Source organism: Ptiloglossa arizonensis, chromosome 3, assembly GCF_051014685.1.
Source record: "Ptiloglossa arizonensis isolate GNS036 chromosome 3, iyPtiAriz1_principal, whole genome shotgun sequence".
In the NCBI taxonomy this organism is placed as follows: domain Eukaryota; kingdom Metazoa; phylum Arthropoda; class Insecta; order Hymenoptera; family Colletidae; genus Ptiloglossa; species Ptiloglossa arizonensis.
Genome location: NC_135050.1, coordinates 8,999,709 through 9,013,694, shown reverse-complemented (window position 1 = coordinate 9,013,694; position 13,986 = coordinate 8,999,709). Strand labels below are relative to the sequence as shown.

General features: G+C 37.2%; 1 protein-coding gene across 10 annotated transcripts in view; it reads left to right on the top strand.

The window, feature by feature from the left end:
- LOC143144634 (E3 ubiquitin-protein ligase RNF220) overlaps positions 1 to 13,540 on the top strand; it is a 255,843-nt gene extending 242,303 nt beyond the window's left edge. For 9 of the 10 annotated variants that reach the window (XM_076307246.1, XM_076307241.1, XM_076307240.1 and 6 more), the window contains 5 exons: positions 1,806 to 2,077; positions 2,831 to 3,098; positions 5,351 to 5,802; positions 7,323 to 7,397; positions 9,595 to 13,540. In XM_076307246.1, the coding sequence (XP_076163361.1) occupies positions 1,806 to 2,077; positions 2,831 to 3,098; positions 5,351 to 5,802; positions 7,323 to 7,397; positions 9,595 to 9,666 (1,139 nt within the window). In that variant the 3' untranslated portion in view covers positions 9,667 to 13,540. The remainder of the gene's footprint in view (positions 1 to 1,805; positions 2,078 to 2,830; positions 3,099 to 5,350; positions 5,803 to 7,322; positions 7,398 to 9,594) is intronic. The other variant, XR_012991474.1, reaches the window with a different exon arrangement.
- Positions 13,541 to 13,986: the final 446 nt, after the last annotated feature.

Sequence of the window (13,986 nt, the reverse complement as noted above, 5' to 3'; positions counted from 1 at the left end):
AGAAAATCTTTCGGTTGTAAGTGACACAAAGAATCTCGTTTCAGGAGATTACAGTGTGCTTAAAAGTTCTTCGGAGAGAATCTTTCGGTTGTAAGTGACCCAAAGAATCTCGTTTCAGGAGGTTACAGTGTGCTTAAAAGTTCTTCGCAGAGAATCTTTCGGTTGTAAGTGACACAAAGAATCTCGTTTCAGAAGGTTACAGTGTGCTTAAAAATTCTTCGCAGAGAATCTTTCGGTTGTAAGTGACACAAAGAATCTCGTTTCAGGAGGTTACAGTGTGCTTAAAAGTTCTTCGCAGAGAATCTTTCGGTTGTAAGTGACACAAAGAATCTCGTTTCAGGAGGTTACAGTGTGCTTAATAGTTCTTCGCAGAGAATCTTTCGGTTGTAAGTGACACAAAGAATCTCGTTTCAGGAGGTTACAGTGTGCTTAATAGTTCTTCGCAGAGAATCTTTCGGTTGTAAGTGACACAAAGAATCTCGTTTCAGGAGGTTACAGTGTGCTCCTTCCACATTTAGCCTCGTCTATTTGGAGAATGCCAACCGAGTATTCTCGAACCATTTAACATATCCTGAAGTACATAGTTTTCTTCCGTTCGATACTCACAAGCGTTCGTCTCCCTCGAGCAGTTTCATCGTTTTCTCTCCGTTGGTTTCGTCTCCTCTTTGTCAGAAGCTCGGATCTCACTTCCATTCTTCTTTTTCCCCTTTCAATTAAATACGCTCGCAAATTTATGTCTGCGCCACACCGTACTCTACACTCGATATTCCGTTTTCCTTTCTTTATTGAAACAGACACCTTCTGCTTCCCTTGTAGGTATTGCGGATAGCTTCAATTGGAAATAATCGCGTTTCAAGATATCAGTAAACGCGCTCCCCCCTTCGTTTCATAATTCGATTATTGCACAGCCCCCTCCTCCGCCACTCAATCAGACAACGGAATATTTGAAAGTGTGTCCATTCCACTATTTATACAGATACATAAATACGTCTATTGAAAGAAATCGACTCAAATGAATTACAGAAAATAAATCAAGAGATTAATTGAAACGAAAACCTTTTTAAAAGAATTCACATAATTAGTTTCGGGTTTGGGACATCGAACGAAATAAGTTACAAAAATAGATTGACCTTTTTACTCTATAATATGTACTTTAAGAGCATTGAAATCGGTGAAATCGTTACTACTGTGAATAATTATTGTAGTTAATGTGTTTTCCAAGGCGAAAAGTAATGACCTGGTTTGGTCTATATTAAATCTTATTTTAGCAAAGTATCAAAACAGTATCTATTATACTTAAGTTCCTAATAATTATACCTTAAAAATTAACTATAAAAGTGAACGACCCTTTTTTTTGCTCTGAAACACCCGTGAACCTTTCATTTCATAGTCATTGTAAGTCATTGAAATCTATGAATTTCAAATCGTTAACACTACCGACGGTGAATATATTACTATTTGTATCAGACTATATACGTATCTTCTAAGTTAAATGGATAAAGGACGAATTAATTCACGAGTATCAGTAGTTGTCTATTTTGATCAAATGTCCAGGAATAATATAGGCAAAGTCGTTGTTAATAATTCAGTAATTCCAGAAAGAAGTTTGAAACAGGTTAAATGACCCCTTTGGTAGTCCTTATGTTAATATTATAAATAAGTGAATTTCAATGTATTTAATTGCCAGTGGAGAACAAAACCACTCGAGGAAAGAATCGGGTTTCGAACAAGCATAGTTTCAACAATGAGACGAAACGATCCAATACTTCGTGTAATAATAAACGACAATATTGTTCTGTTTCTAGGTAAAAAGAAATTTCCTTCGGATCCATCGTGTTGTCCAGCATGCGGGGTCACCGTAAGACCACAGGAATTGGAGCAACACTTTGCTCAAGAACTCGATCGACTTTACAAGATATCCTCATCGTCCTCCCGAGCGCGAGCATCAAGGTCAAATCTACCTCCGGGGCATCCGCAGGATCATCCTCATGGGCCAATGCTTCATGCTCCGTCGGCTGTTGACGGAACACCCCATGGAAGGTGGGAGACATACAAAAGGATCAAAGCTAATAGGCAGGTAAATAAATACACATATACAGGGTGTTCTATTTAAGTTGGCGCAAGGAAATACCTCGTAAACAATTTGTTAAAAAAAGGAAGGTAGTCTTCTAATGCGCGGGCATTTTCAATATTATTTGGAGGTCAATTTTATTATTATCATCATCATTACTAATATTATTCTTGTTATTATTAATGTCACTGTTGTTATTATTAATATTATTGTTGTTGTTGTTATTATTATTGTTATTGGTGTTGTTGTTGTTATTGTTATTGTTATTGTTGTTACGAACCTATATTTTTTATTTCGGAATCTTACTCAATGTAAAAATATATATAAAATTTGTCCGAAACATTGTTTTGCAAATGTCACAAGGGAGCTCAGTTAGCGACAGATGTTTCGCCCGCATTTACGACTTAATCGTAAGCACGCAGAAAACAGCTCGATTGCGGCAGTTAAGTAAATTGAGTGTAGGGACGGAACACTGTCTGTGCTTACCAATATACGAACGATGATTAATTTATTCGCGTGGACGGTGCAATTAATAATGATACAATGATACGTCCGTGTTGTATCGAAATCGTGTATTGTAAAATTTAAAAGCAAGAAAAATGACAACGCAACGTCGAGCGATGTGAAAAGAAACGAAATTTCACCGTGAAGTAAATTGTTTCGATGAAATAATATTTCGAGGAACGAAGGGAACTTGTTCCGTGGAAAACGTATAATTGAATATAGGTTTTCAAGATCGATGCTTTGTTTTGTCCGCAGGCCAGAATTCGCGTAAAGAATCGGAAAAGAAAAGCGGATGAACCCGCGTGCCCGGTTTGTAGCGAGAAACTGTCCGGCTCGACTGAGGAATTGAACCAACACGTTGAGAGGTGTTTGAGTAAACACAATAACGGTAATCCTGCTGGACAGAACAATCTGGACGAGGAGGAGGTCGACGTGGAAGGTGACGCCGAAACCTTCGAGGAGTACGAATGGGCTGGACAGAGAAGAGTACGAGCCACATCGATGCTCGTCGGAGGATTTTCGGGTACATATCGTTACATATTTCGTTCAGATATTATCGTTCACGTTTCGTGTGTATATTGTAGAAATTTATTTAGCGATGGTGGTTATAAAATAAGGGTGAATGAAGTTCTAGGGTACACGTGTATCGAATGAAGCAACAGTAGGAACAAAACGTTAACAAAGCACACAATTACGTTGATTATTCTTATTTTACGCGACACGATACGCGATTCGACAATTTTCCAACAATGACTACTGCCCTAAACACTCTTCTCTCGCACTTTATATCCTCACACGCATTCATTCCCTTTCGTTCCAATCCTTCTCATTTCTACTAATCAATCTCACTCTCTCGTTCTTCTAATCTCTCTCACATCATGCGTCTGGTCAAGTACCCCAAAAATTTATCAGTACGACGCTATCTCGATCGCTCTTCTTTCACACTTCACTCGCTCGTCTATTCCAAACACTTCAGATTCTTTTTCATTCCTTTCATTCTCACACAATATCTTAATATCGAAGCAACGAAAACTCATCTTTGGAATTGTACATTTTACACATACACAATTGTGTATCTTTACATTTGTTCAACTATTGTTTTGGCTAACAGACAATATCGCATTTTAGTAATCTCGAACAACTAAATTTACTCTCCCCTTAATTTATTTATTATGCGTTCGTCGGTTAAAATTCAAGCAATTATATCCACAACGCAAAGGTATAGACACCAAGGTAGAGATCAGAGTTCTTTCTCTTCAAGTTGTATGATTTTTGTGTAATCGAAAGTAATCGGAATACAGACTATTTTTGTATAATTTTTACTGGAGTAGAATTGTACTGGATTGTACAACGAGATATATAAAAGTTGTTAATTAATGTTGTTGTAACAAAGTAATCGGAATACGGACTATTTTTGTATAATTTTTACTGGAGTAGAATTGCACTGGATTGTACAACGAGATATATAAAAGTTGTTAATTAGTGTTGTTGTAACACCGATATGCGACATCGTTTCGAAGCATGGTGACCAAATGTCTGCAATATGAGACACTCACTGTTACATTCACCATTCGTATATCTCGTGCGCTCTCTACGTCGCCCGTGGTTGGATCGCAACCCGAGCGACTCCAGTCGATTAGGTCGATTGTAAGAATCAAGTCGCCACCGTCTCTCTTTAACACGTCGAAAGCCACGGTGGTTTCTGGCAACCGGCGCACAGTGTGATATTTTAGCAATCTAGGCGAACAAAATTGAATTTTGGAAGCGATCCAGATTTATAGAACAATTAGATTCTTCGGAGTCATTTCGTTTTTTCTTTTTTTTTTTTTTTTTTGATGAAAATGAAACACGATTTTTTTAGAGCGTATAAACATTTTATTAAATTACATATTCTCCATTTTATCAAATTATATATTCTCTATTTTATTAAATTATATGTTCTCCAAAAACGAAATGACTTTCCGAACAACCCAATATCGATAATAAATGTATATTATACATTGTATATATACATAGTAAATGTATCGATAATGAAATATCCGTTTTATATGAAAACGTAAATTTCACTTTGAAAAATGACCTGCAATAATGTACAATAGAGTCCAGAATTATAGCTAACTGTATTCAAGTTTACGAACGTGTATCGGCTACTCGAGTTACTTCTGTAAATTCATTAGAGTAGTGTCTTCTATAGATATTTTTACGCGTATTTCGTCATCTTCTGTTATTCGAAGTATATTTACAAATCTTTATTTGTCCAAAAAGTACTTTTTTAAGCTTAACACCTTCGACGACAGTAAGTATATAATTCACTCACACTTTCCAAAATTTAGTTATACCTTTGGTACATTATACCATATCGTATGCCGTGTTGAAATTTCATGTACTTAAAGTTAAAACCATAATGATTTATTCAGCACACGGAAAATGATCGTGTACAAATTATTGCATCCATTCCCCTTTTGTTAATTCGTGTCATAAAAAAAATTTGTTCAAGACAAATTTAGGAGTGAATTAGCACGTAAATTCTCTAAAAATGCAGAAAAATCTACCGAAATAACTGGCGTTAATTTTGAATTAATTGAACGTTCTCATCACATTGAAATGTCTAAATTTTGGTTTAATGATAAATGTAAACAAATTTGAAGTGTACACTGAACAGACAATACTCAGAAACAGAGAATTACTCACTGGGAAATCTTCGAGAGTGGACCATTAAAAGTTCTCGAATTATTGGAATCATCAGCGGATATTGTCATTTTGATCTGTTCGCAGCTGCAGGTCTGATAACGTCGTCGAGCAATCGCGCATCAGGTGGCGGTAACGGTGGGCCTAATCAGCAGGAGGACGAGGATGTGGACCTGGTGGTCGACGGCGATGATGCCGCTGAGTTTGGGCCAGCGCAATATTCCGAGGCTGACGTGATCGCGCCGCGCATGGAAGGCACACCAAGGGAACAAAAGGAAAGAGACGCTCTTCGAGAGGCCGTGATTTCGCCAAATGCCGTGCACGCGCCACAGACACCCGAGCATTTAGGTCAGGGGTTGGTCGAGGTGAAGCCTGAACCGGGAACGACGACTCCTTTAGGTCATAACGAGCAGGGAGAAGGCGTATCGTCTTCGCCTAGGAGGGACGGTGACACACCGGTAATTGAGGCTCTCAGAGGCAGAATTCGTGAACTCGAGGCTGAAATGCGATGTCAACCATTCAAATGTCTCATCTGTATGGTGAGTTTTTATCAGATGTTGGAGTAAAACCGAAACACAGACTTTGCAAAATAGAGAATACCGTAGAGGTTAGTCACGTTATATGGGGTTGTTCGGGAAGTCGTTTCGTTTTCCAAAATGTGTAGTATCGGATTTTCGGCGTCCGCTTAGGCCTGCTTCGAGCGTAGGCCTAAACAAGATAACGCGCGCGGTCGAACTTGAGTTAAACTAAACATTTGGCGCCGATCGGTCCGTTAGCTTTCCTGGAAGGCACGAGTATCCTTTACAGGGGGTCTTGCTCTTGCGCGACGACCGAGCGTGAGAATGCATGGGGATGAAAGGAAATACATGTGGTTCGGAGAAAGTGAAGAGTGTTTGGGAAAGACGAACGATTAGGATGACCGAACGTGACCGAATGTGACCGAATGTCTGAAGTGAGAGAGACTGAGGATTGGAATGAAAGAGAATGAATGGGAATGACTGTATAGAACGCGAGAAGAACGTTAAGAGACACAGTAAGACGGTATCACGCAGTATGAGAGAGTATGACAAAGTATGGGAGAGTATGACAAAGTATGACGACGAGAGTATGTCCGAAGAGTGTGTCGCGGACAGTATGACTGAAAAGACGATAAGACGAGACAATTGAAAGACGTACCAAGCGAAACTAATCACCAACACTACGTTTAATACTTGTATCATTGTAATATATAATATCATTAAATATACTTTAATATACCGCACGAGGACAACAGTTATTTGGGGGCTCGTACGGGGATCAATCACTCAAAGATCTCTTCTCAAGTGATTTGAAGAGAGAAAAACAACAAATGGGGGATATATAATTGAATAATATACACTCTGAAACAATCGTGTTTCATTTTCACCAGACTTTCCGAACAACCTAATAATTTTATTTCAACGAACGTAGAAAATGAAACGAAATTTATTCAGGCTACGGAAACGTGTCCTTGTCTAAGTGTTCGTGATATTTCTGATATTTTTAAATCGAAGTTCATTTAAAAGTCGTCGCGTAGGTTAAAGTATTCTTTCTCAATGCTTAGAAACAGAACGATTTCGTTACTATTTATTATATTATCGCTGAGTCAATAAGATTCTCCCAATGAAAAAATGAGGTCTATTCAATGTCTTGAAAATCATAATAACGATTAATGTCTTGAAATTCGTACAATCATGTAACTAATATCAATATCAATTCATATAACTAATTGAATCAATTTGTATTCATTGAAAATGGTATTAATCTGTTTAAACTCGTTTCAATCTACATAATTATGATTTATACAAAACTAAATCGTGTTCAATTCGTGTTCAAAGTTATGCAAACGTGCATAACTTTTTTGTTTCCTGAATCGATCAATATTTCTGAATATTGTACTTCAACTTTGTACAAATGCACACAAACGGTATCTTTCCTTTGAAACAATTGAAAATTTGTTACGGGCAATACACGTTTACATTTTAACCCTAATTTAATTCCTTGACTATTAAAGAAAATTTTGATTCGTGTCTGTTTTCAGGAACAATATAAAAAACCTGTGACTTCTGTCTGCTGCTGGCATGTGCATTGCGAGCAATGCTGGTTACACACACTGGTAAGTTATAAACATCGCAATCTTCTAATAATACGTATGTTTTTGTGGACTGACCAGCGAATCTTTCTAATTGAAGTTCTTTTTCATCTAATAAAAAACGATATGATGCGAATAAATGCTTACACGATAAACCGTACAAATTGGAAAGTTGATCGTGACTAATTTGGCTCTGTAAAAGAAAGACTTGACGGTTTTGAAGATTCGTTTATTAAACATTTACAACAGTATGTAAATGATATTTTAACACGTTGATTGTCACACGACTATTCCACATTTTGCCGATCACTCCACACGATTGAGAAACATCTACAATTTTTCTCTACATTTTCGTCTAAAAATATTTAATTGTTCAGTGACGTAGCAAAAATTGCACGAAAAGAAACCTGTGTTACCGAAATTAACTTCGGGAGACAATTTCACCCGAAAACACAAGAATAAGAACTTTTAATTACTATCGAAAACCTAAAAATTAATTAACTTTTTTAGTTATCAATTTATCAATGTTTAATCACATACAACTGTCAGCGAAAGGGTTAAATAATCGGTGGCGGATTATGGTACAGGTATCCCACGTGCCCAAAGAACTAGAAACACACCAATAAAAAAAAGTTGTCACTCGTTATTCATTTATTCTTGTTTACACGAAACTATTTAATAAATAGGATAGACCATATTCATTTAAATAATCTATCGATAGTGTTTCTTGAAAGTATCCAACAATTATATTACAGAAATATCAATAATAAATTTGATGCTTCAACAAGCAGAAAAGTATCGCTATAAAAGTAATTACATTTCATACAGTTTTGCTTTATTAATCGTTACTCTCAACTTTACTTTACATTTCCAATTACAAAAGTAACAAGTTTCAATTGAAATTCGTATTCATTCATTTAAATTCTTGTTTACACGACATTTACACTACATTTATACTTGTTTACACGAAACTACTTAATAAATAGGATAGGCCATATCCATTTAAATAATCTATCGATAGTGTTTCTTGAAAGTATCCAACAATTATATTACAGAAATATCAATAATAAATTTGATGCTTCAACAAGCAGAAAAGTATCGCTATAAAAGTAATCACATTTCGTACAGTTTTGCTTTATCAATCGTTACTTTCAACTTTACTTTACATTTCCAATTACAAAAGTAACAAGTTTCAATTGAAATTCGTATTCATTAATTTAAATTCTTGTTTACACGACATTTACACTACATTTATACTTGTTTACACGAAACTACTTAATAAATAGGATAGACCATATTCATTTAAATAATCTATCGATAGTGTTTCTTGAAAGTATCCAACAATTATATTACAGAAATATTAATAATAAATTTGATGCTTCAACAAGCAGAAAAGTATCGCTATAAAAGTAATCACATTTCATACAGTTTTGCTTTATCAATCGTTACTTTCAACTTTACTTTACATTTCCAATTACAAAAGTAACAAGTTTCAATTGAAATTCGTATTCATTAATTTAAATTCTTGTTTACACGACATTTACACTACATTTATACTTGTTTACACGAAACTACTTAATAAATAGGATAGACCATATTCATTTAAATAATCTATCGATAGTGTTTCTTGAAAGTATCCAACAATTATATTACAGAAATATTAATAATAAATTTGATGCTTCAACAAGCAGAAAAGTATCGCTATAAAAGTAATCACGTTTCGTATAGTTTTGCTTCATTAGTCGTTACTTTCAACTTTACTTTACACTTCCAATTACAGAAGTAACAAGTTTAAATTAAAATTCATAACCAGTATTTATTAATATAAATTCTAACATTTTCAAATGTCAAGTAGAATCAGCAAGCACTGGTATTGGATGTTGTATCGCTGACGTTCCCTCCCAATTGCGACAGTGATAAGCTGTCGTGGAGGTTTTATCTAATGGATAAGCTCCGCACCCGATATATTCGGGACGCGAGGAATCCCAGAAGACTCCCGATCTTCCCCAAGAAGTCGCGGGGTCTCTGAACACATTTTTCCCGGTGCGAAAAAGAAAAGAAAAAAAATAAAGAAAAATAGGACTCGAAACTTTATTTTCGCCTCGGGCTCCTGAAATGTATAATCCGCCACCGGTTATATCAGCAATTGATATAATATCAATAATTGATGATTTTAAGCGTGCGAAAGGTTCAGAAAAGTTGAAATTTCCGGCTCTTTCAGGGTGCGAAAAAGCTCTGTCCGCAGTGCAACATGATAACATCGCCTTCAGACTTGCGACGTATCTACGTGTGAAGGAAATCGTGTGCCAAACAAAAAGCCGTTAAACCTGGGGTTATTCACGGAGAGATCGACGCGTTTCAAAACTTGTAAATATCTGTACATATTTATGCGTCATGTTAAATTTCTTCTTTAGATTTAACATGTACCGTTACGCATCGTAGCATTAGTAAATTAAGCGTAAAAGGCGCGCGTGAATAGTGTCTCGATCGAACCAATTTTATGCACTATCGATCACGTTTCGTTTGTTACGATAGAAATTTCATTATTTTCTGCGTATTTGATATAAATTAGCAATTAACCGACTATTAAGTTATTATTATAGAAATGTTACGTAATTGCTGTGCGATATTGTTAGCGACGAAATACTTTCACGTAATTGCATATACATGCATGTTGTTTTGCCGAGTACAGTAACCCCTCGATAAACAGCCTCATTTTCCCTCTATAACACGTATAGAATCGTCCCCTACCTCCACCACTGTTTACGTTCTACGGCTTAAGCGGCTCGTGGATTTAAAAACCGGCTGGCCGAACTCCAAAGCGAATATTTTTTCATATTTTTCGTATTTTTCTTATTTTTCATATTTTTCGTATTTTTCTTATTTGTCATATTTTTCATATTTTTCTTATTTTTTATATTTTTCATATTTTTCACATTTTTCATATTGCATCTCGAGAGTATTGAGAATGAAAAGATTTTTACAATGAAAATGAAAAAGAAGTTCTTGCAACAACGTGTGTATCACGCATAGGTGAAAATAGGCCGAACGCGGCAAAGTTTGGTCTACTTTTCATCGGGAAAACCTCACCTCACCGGTAATAATACTCTCGTAAAGATACAATGAAAAATGTGAAAGTTAGTTGATACGTGTACGCGAGCGGCGTCGCTTTGAAACTCGGCGACCAATCGGCTGCAATCGCCTAGGACGTGATTGGATCTCGTCCGAGTTCGAAATACGAAATTCGAGAAACGAATCGACGCGGACTCGATAGTGTGCATTTTATCGAGGGACTATTGTAATTATGTACAACAACGTATTACAGAATTGAGAAGAATCGATGCGCTTACAACATTTCAACCACAAACATTTCGATCGTTTAACAACGATAACAAATGTATCGATCAATTGTACGTACATGTTCGGTTTTTAAATCACGGTGTTTTCGTACGCGCTAAAAGAAAAAAGAACATCATCTCCGGCGCTACTACTTGTTGCAAAGAAATCAAATTTGATTCGAATCGAGGAGTGTTCGCGCGTACCTGATATTTTAGGTGTGACTTTAAACGATTACCATCTATCTTAAATTTGCCCTTTCGCCGAATCTGCCTGCCGTTCTCTTAAATCTTTTCCCGGAAAACGTCTGTGTATAAGATTCACCGCGTTCGATTCACCAGTACCAGTACGCATACTGGTATTAAAAATGGCGCGAAATATAATCGAGAAATGTCCAATTGGCGCAGTTGTTTTCGGTAGAATTTCCGTGACAGAAAATAATTTGATTTCGAGGCAAAGGAAGTGTATTTATTTTTTCGCTGTTCGCCACGACTCGTCGCGATCCGATCACTTCGAAATCGTGATTTCGAGCACAATGAGGAAGAGAAACGTGAAGACAAATTTTCTTTTTGGTAAACAAGTAGTGTATACAGGCGTTTGCTCGTACGGCAGTTCACGCGATACGTAGTGTAAAGAATCGGGGACGTTTAATTTCGACAAAACGCGGTCGATTGAATTTTCGGTGAAAAGCGGAATCTTCGTTCACTTATCGAATGTTAATTTTGAAAGGTGTTCTCGCGAACTCGTGTAAAAAACGTTCACCGTTTCGTAGCGGTGATCGATGTATTCGCGAGCGATGTTGATGTACGTATACGAAAGAAATTTCATTCACTCCCCTACACGGTTGCGTTCGATTGCACGCGATTACACACATCGATGCAATTCGATCGAGGTAGATCACGTTTCTTACGTTCTCGCTCGTTGTCTGTTCTTTTCCCATCGATTTCCGATTTCGGGATACGCGTAAACTCATCGACCGAACGGACATTGTTCATTTTAGCCACAGTCGCCGACAACGGAGGTAAAATGGGGTGAAGAAGAAAAAACATAGAAATGGCGTCGAGGAGAAAGGGCCAAGTCGAATTGAAATTGATTTTTTTATCCGGTTCGTGGAGATCATATTTTTCGTGGATGCTTTCTGTCTTCTCATTCGACGACTACGCGCAGTGGTGGACACTCGAGACTATGGCACGACCAATCAACCATCACTGTAAAAGTGATCCGGCGTGTTACGACGCAAAGTTTAACGCTAACTTGCAATCCTTGAATCCCCGTCACAATCGCATCGGGTCATCTCGTGAAACGAATAAAACGATTCGATAATTCTTTAAATCGTTCTTCGTCGATATTTTTCTTCCTGTTCTTCGATCGAGTCTTCGTTCACTAACTTTCCGATCCTTGGCGACCAACTGAGCACCTTCCCCTGCGTTAACGATTTTTAATTATTTTTCAACGAAACGATTGGCCAAAATTCTCGATAATTGATCCGATGAAAATACGTTCGAACGATATACCGGTTGTTCGAGCTGCGCTCAAGTATACTCACGCGTGAGTAACAATGTTCCAGGTTCTCAAGTTAAAGTAAACAAACCAGGTGTAACTTTGACTTCTTTACTGAACGTTTACATACTTAACCACGCACGTTTACAAGTATGTAATGTTTCTACCACTTTGATCAATCTAACCGAGAAAAGATCGAGGAAAGTTAATTTACTCGTTTTCGAAATGAGAAAAAGTATTTCTGAGAATCGTTCACAATACTGTACACCCGGGCTGACAAATATCTGAATAAATTCCTCGCTGACAAATACAATAAGCTTCGAAATTGAAATTTTTATGCGTACATTAGCCGCCTAGAAAGAAAATTATGTTAATCTCGGTCACGGCACGCGCAAGTATTCCATTCGGTGGCTTTGATCACGACTGGACGACAATGCGTTGAAAATTGAAACCGAAGCAATATTATTACGTTCGTAGCATCGATTCTTTTATTTATTTCACAATCCGGATTTGTCGAGTACACGAGTTTCGTTACGCATTTTGCACACGGGGCTGCAGAATTTCCAACAGCGAGTAGGAAATTCGCTCTCAACAAATTTCCTGTTTCCCGGCCGAGTTCTTCGTGTTTGAAATCGAAAGAATTTTTAACCGAACAGGGATCGTAAAATTAGGAAGACGATTAATAAAAAAAGAATACACAACGATCAACGATTACGAATATCTATTGTACATTGTTTTTATTTCACCCGCTTCGAAGAAGAAAGAAACAAGAGATACATTCGTGTTGCTCGTGAGATGACTCGATACAGCAATCGAACGACCTAGACGGAAATTGTGTCGTGTCTCTGGCGAAAGCACGTCGATCGATTCGATGTTTAAATCGCATTCAGATTCGTTGAAGTGAAATTATCGAAAACCGTCCACCCGTGTCGAAACGATCGCAGTAACTTGTCCGTAAAACCTACTGTCCAGATTCCAGCATTTCCGTTTAACGATATTCTCGTCTTAAAATTTAAGCTGGCAACTCGATCGATCGAACATCGGGGAGAGAAAGGCGAAACCGATTCCACGAGTGTTTCTTGCGATTGAACTTTCAAATTTCTTTCTCTCTCTCTTTCTCTCTTTCTTTCTTTCTTTCTTTCTTTATTTCTCATGCCTCTCGATCCGTAATCGGCTTCGTTCCTTTCTCTCATCCGATCGAGATTTTTGATGGACGAATCGTCCCATCGCGCACGTCGGGGACTGTTCTTGTAAATACACGAACCAAACAAAAGGACAGAAGAAACCAACTACCTGTTATGAACGTTGTTCTGTAACCGAAATAAAGTGATCCTGGAATGTACAGCAGTCGTTTACCATTGGTTCTCTTTTTCTTTGCGCATCAAATCCTGCTAACGAAAACTATACGAGACTTTTTAGCCTTTGAGTATTCTCTAACGATGCGTATCCGGACGAAAGGAACACAGGTACGTAATATTTGCTTGAAATTATATTTATTCCTGTATCGAAAGTACTTCGTTACGATTACAGTTTCAGTTCAGTGGTCCCTCGATCGAAAAAGTCTTTACACACGGTAAAATTTATTTTGCATCGTGGAAAAGAATGTATGAAATTTAATAATTGTGCAGTTTCAAATCCTTCTAACTACTGTATTTCATCTATTTGTAAAGTTTCGTGGTAACGAGTCGCAATTTTCTGATACAAAGACTATAACTTCTCGAGGATTTAGTCACGGTTTCTATCGATCGACCGTGAAACTTAATTCTGCGATTAACTG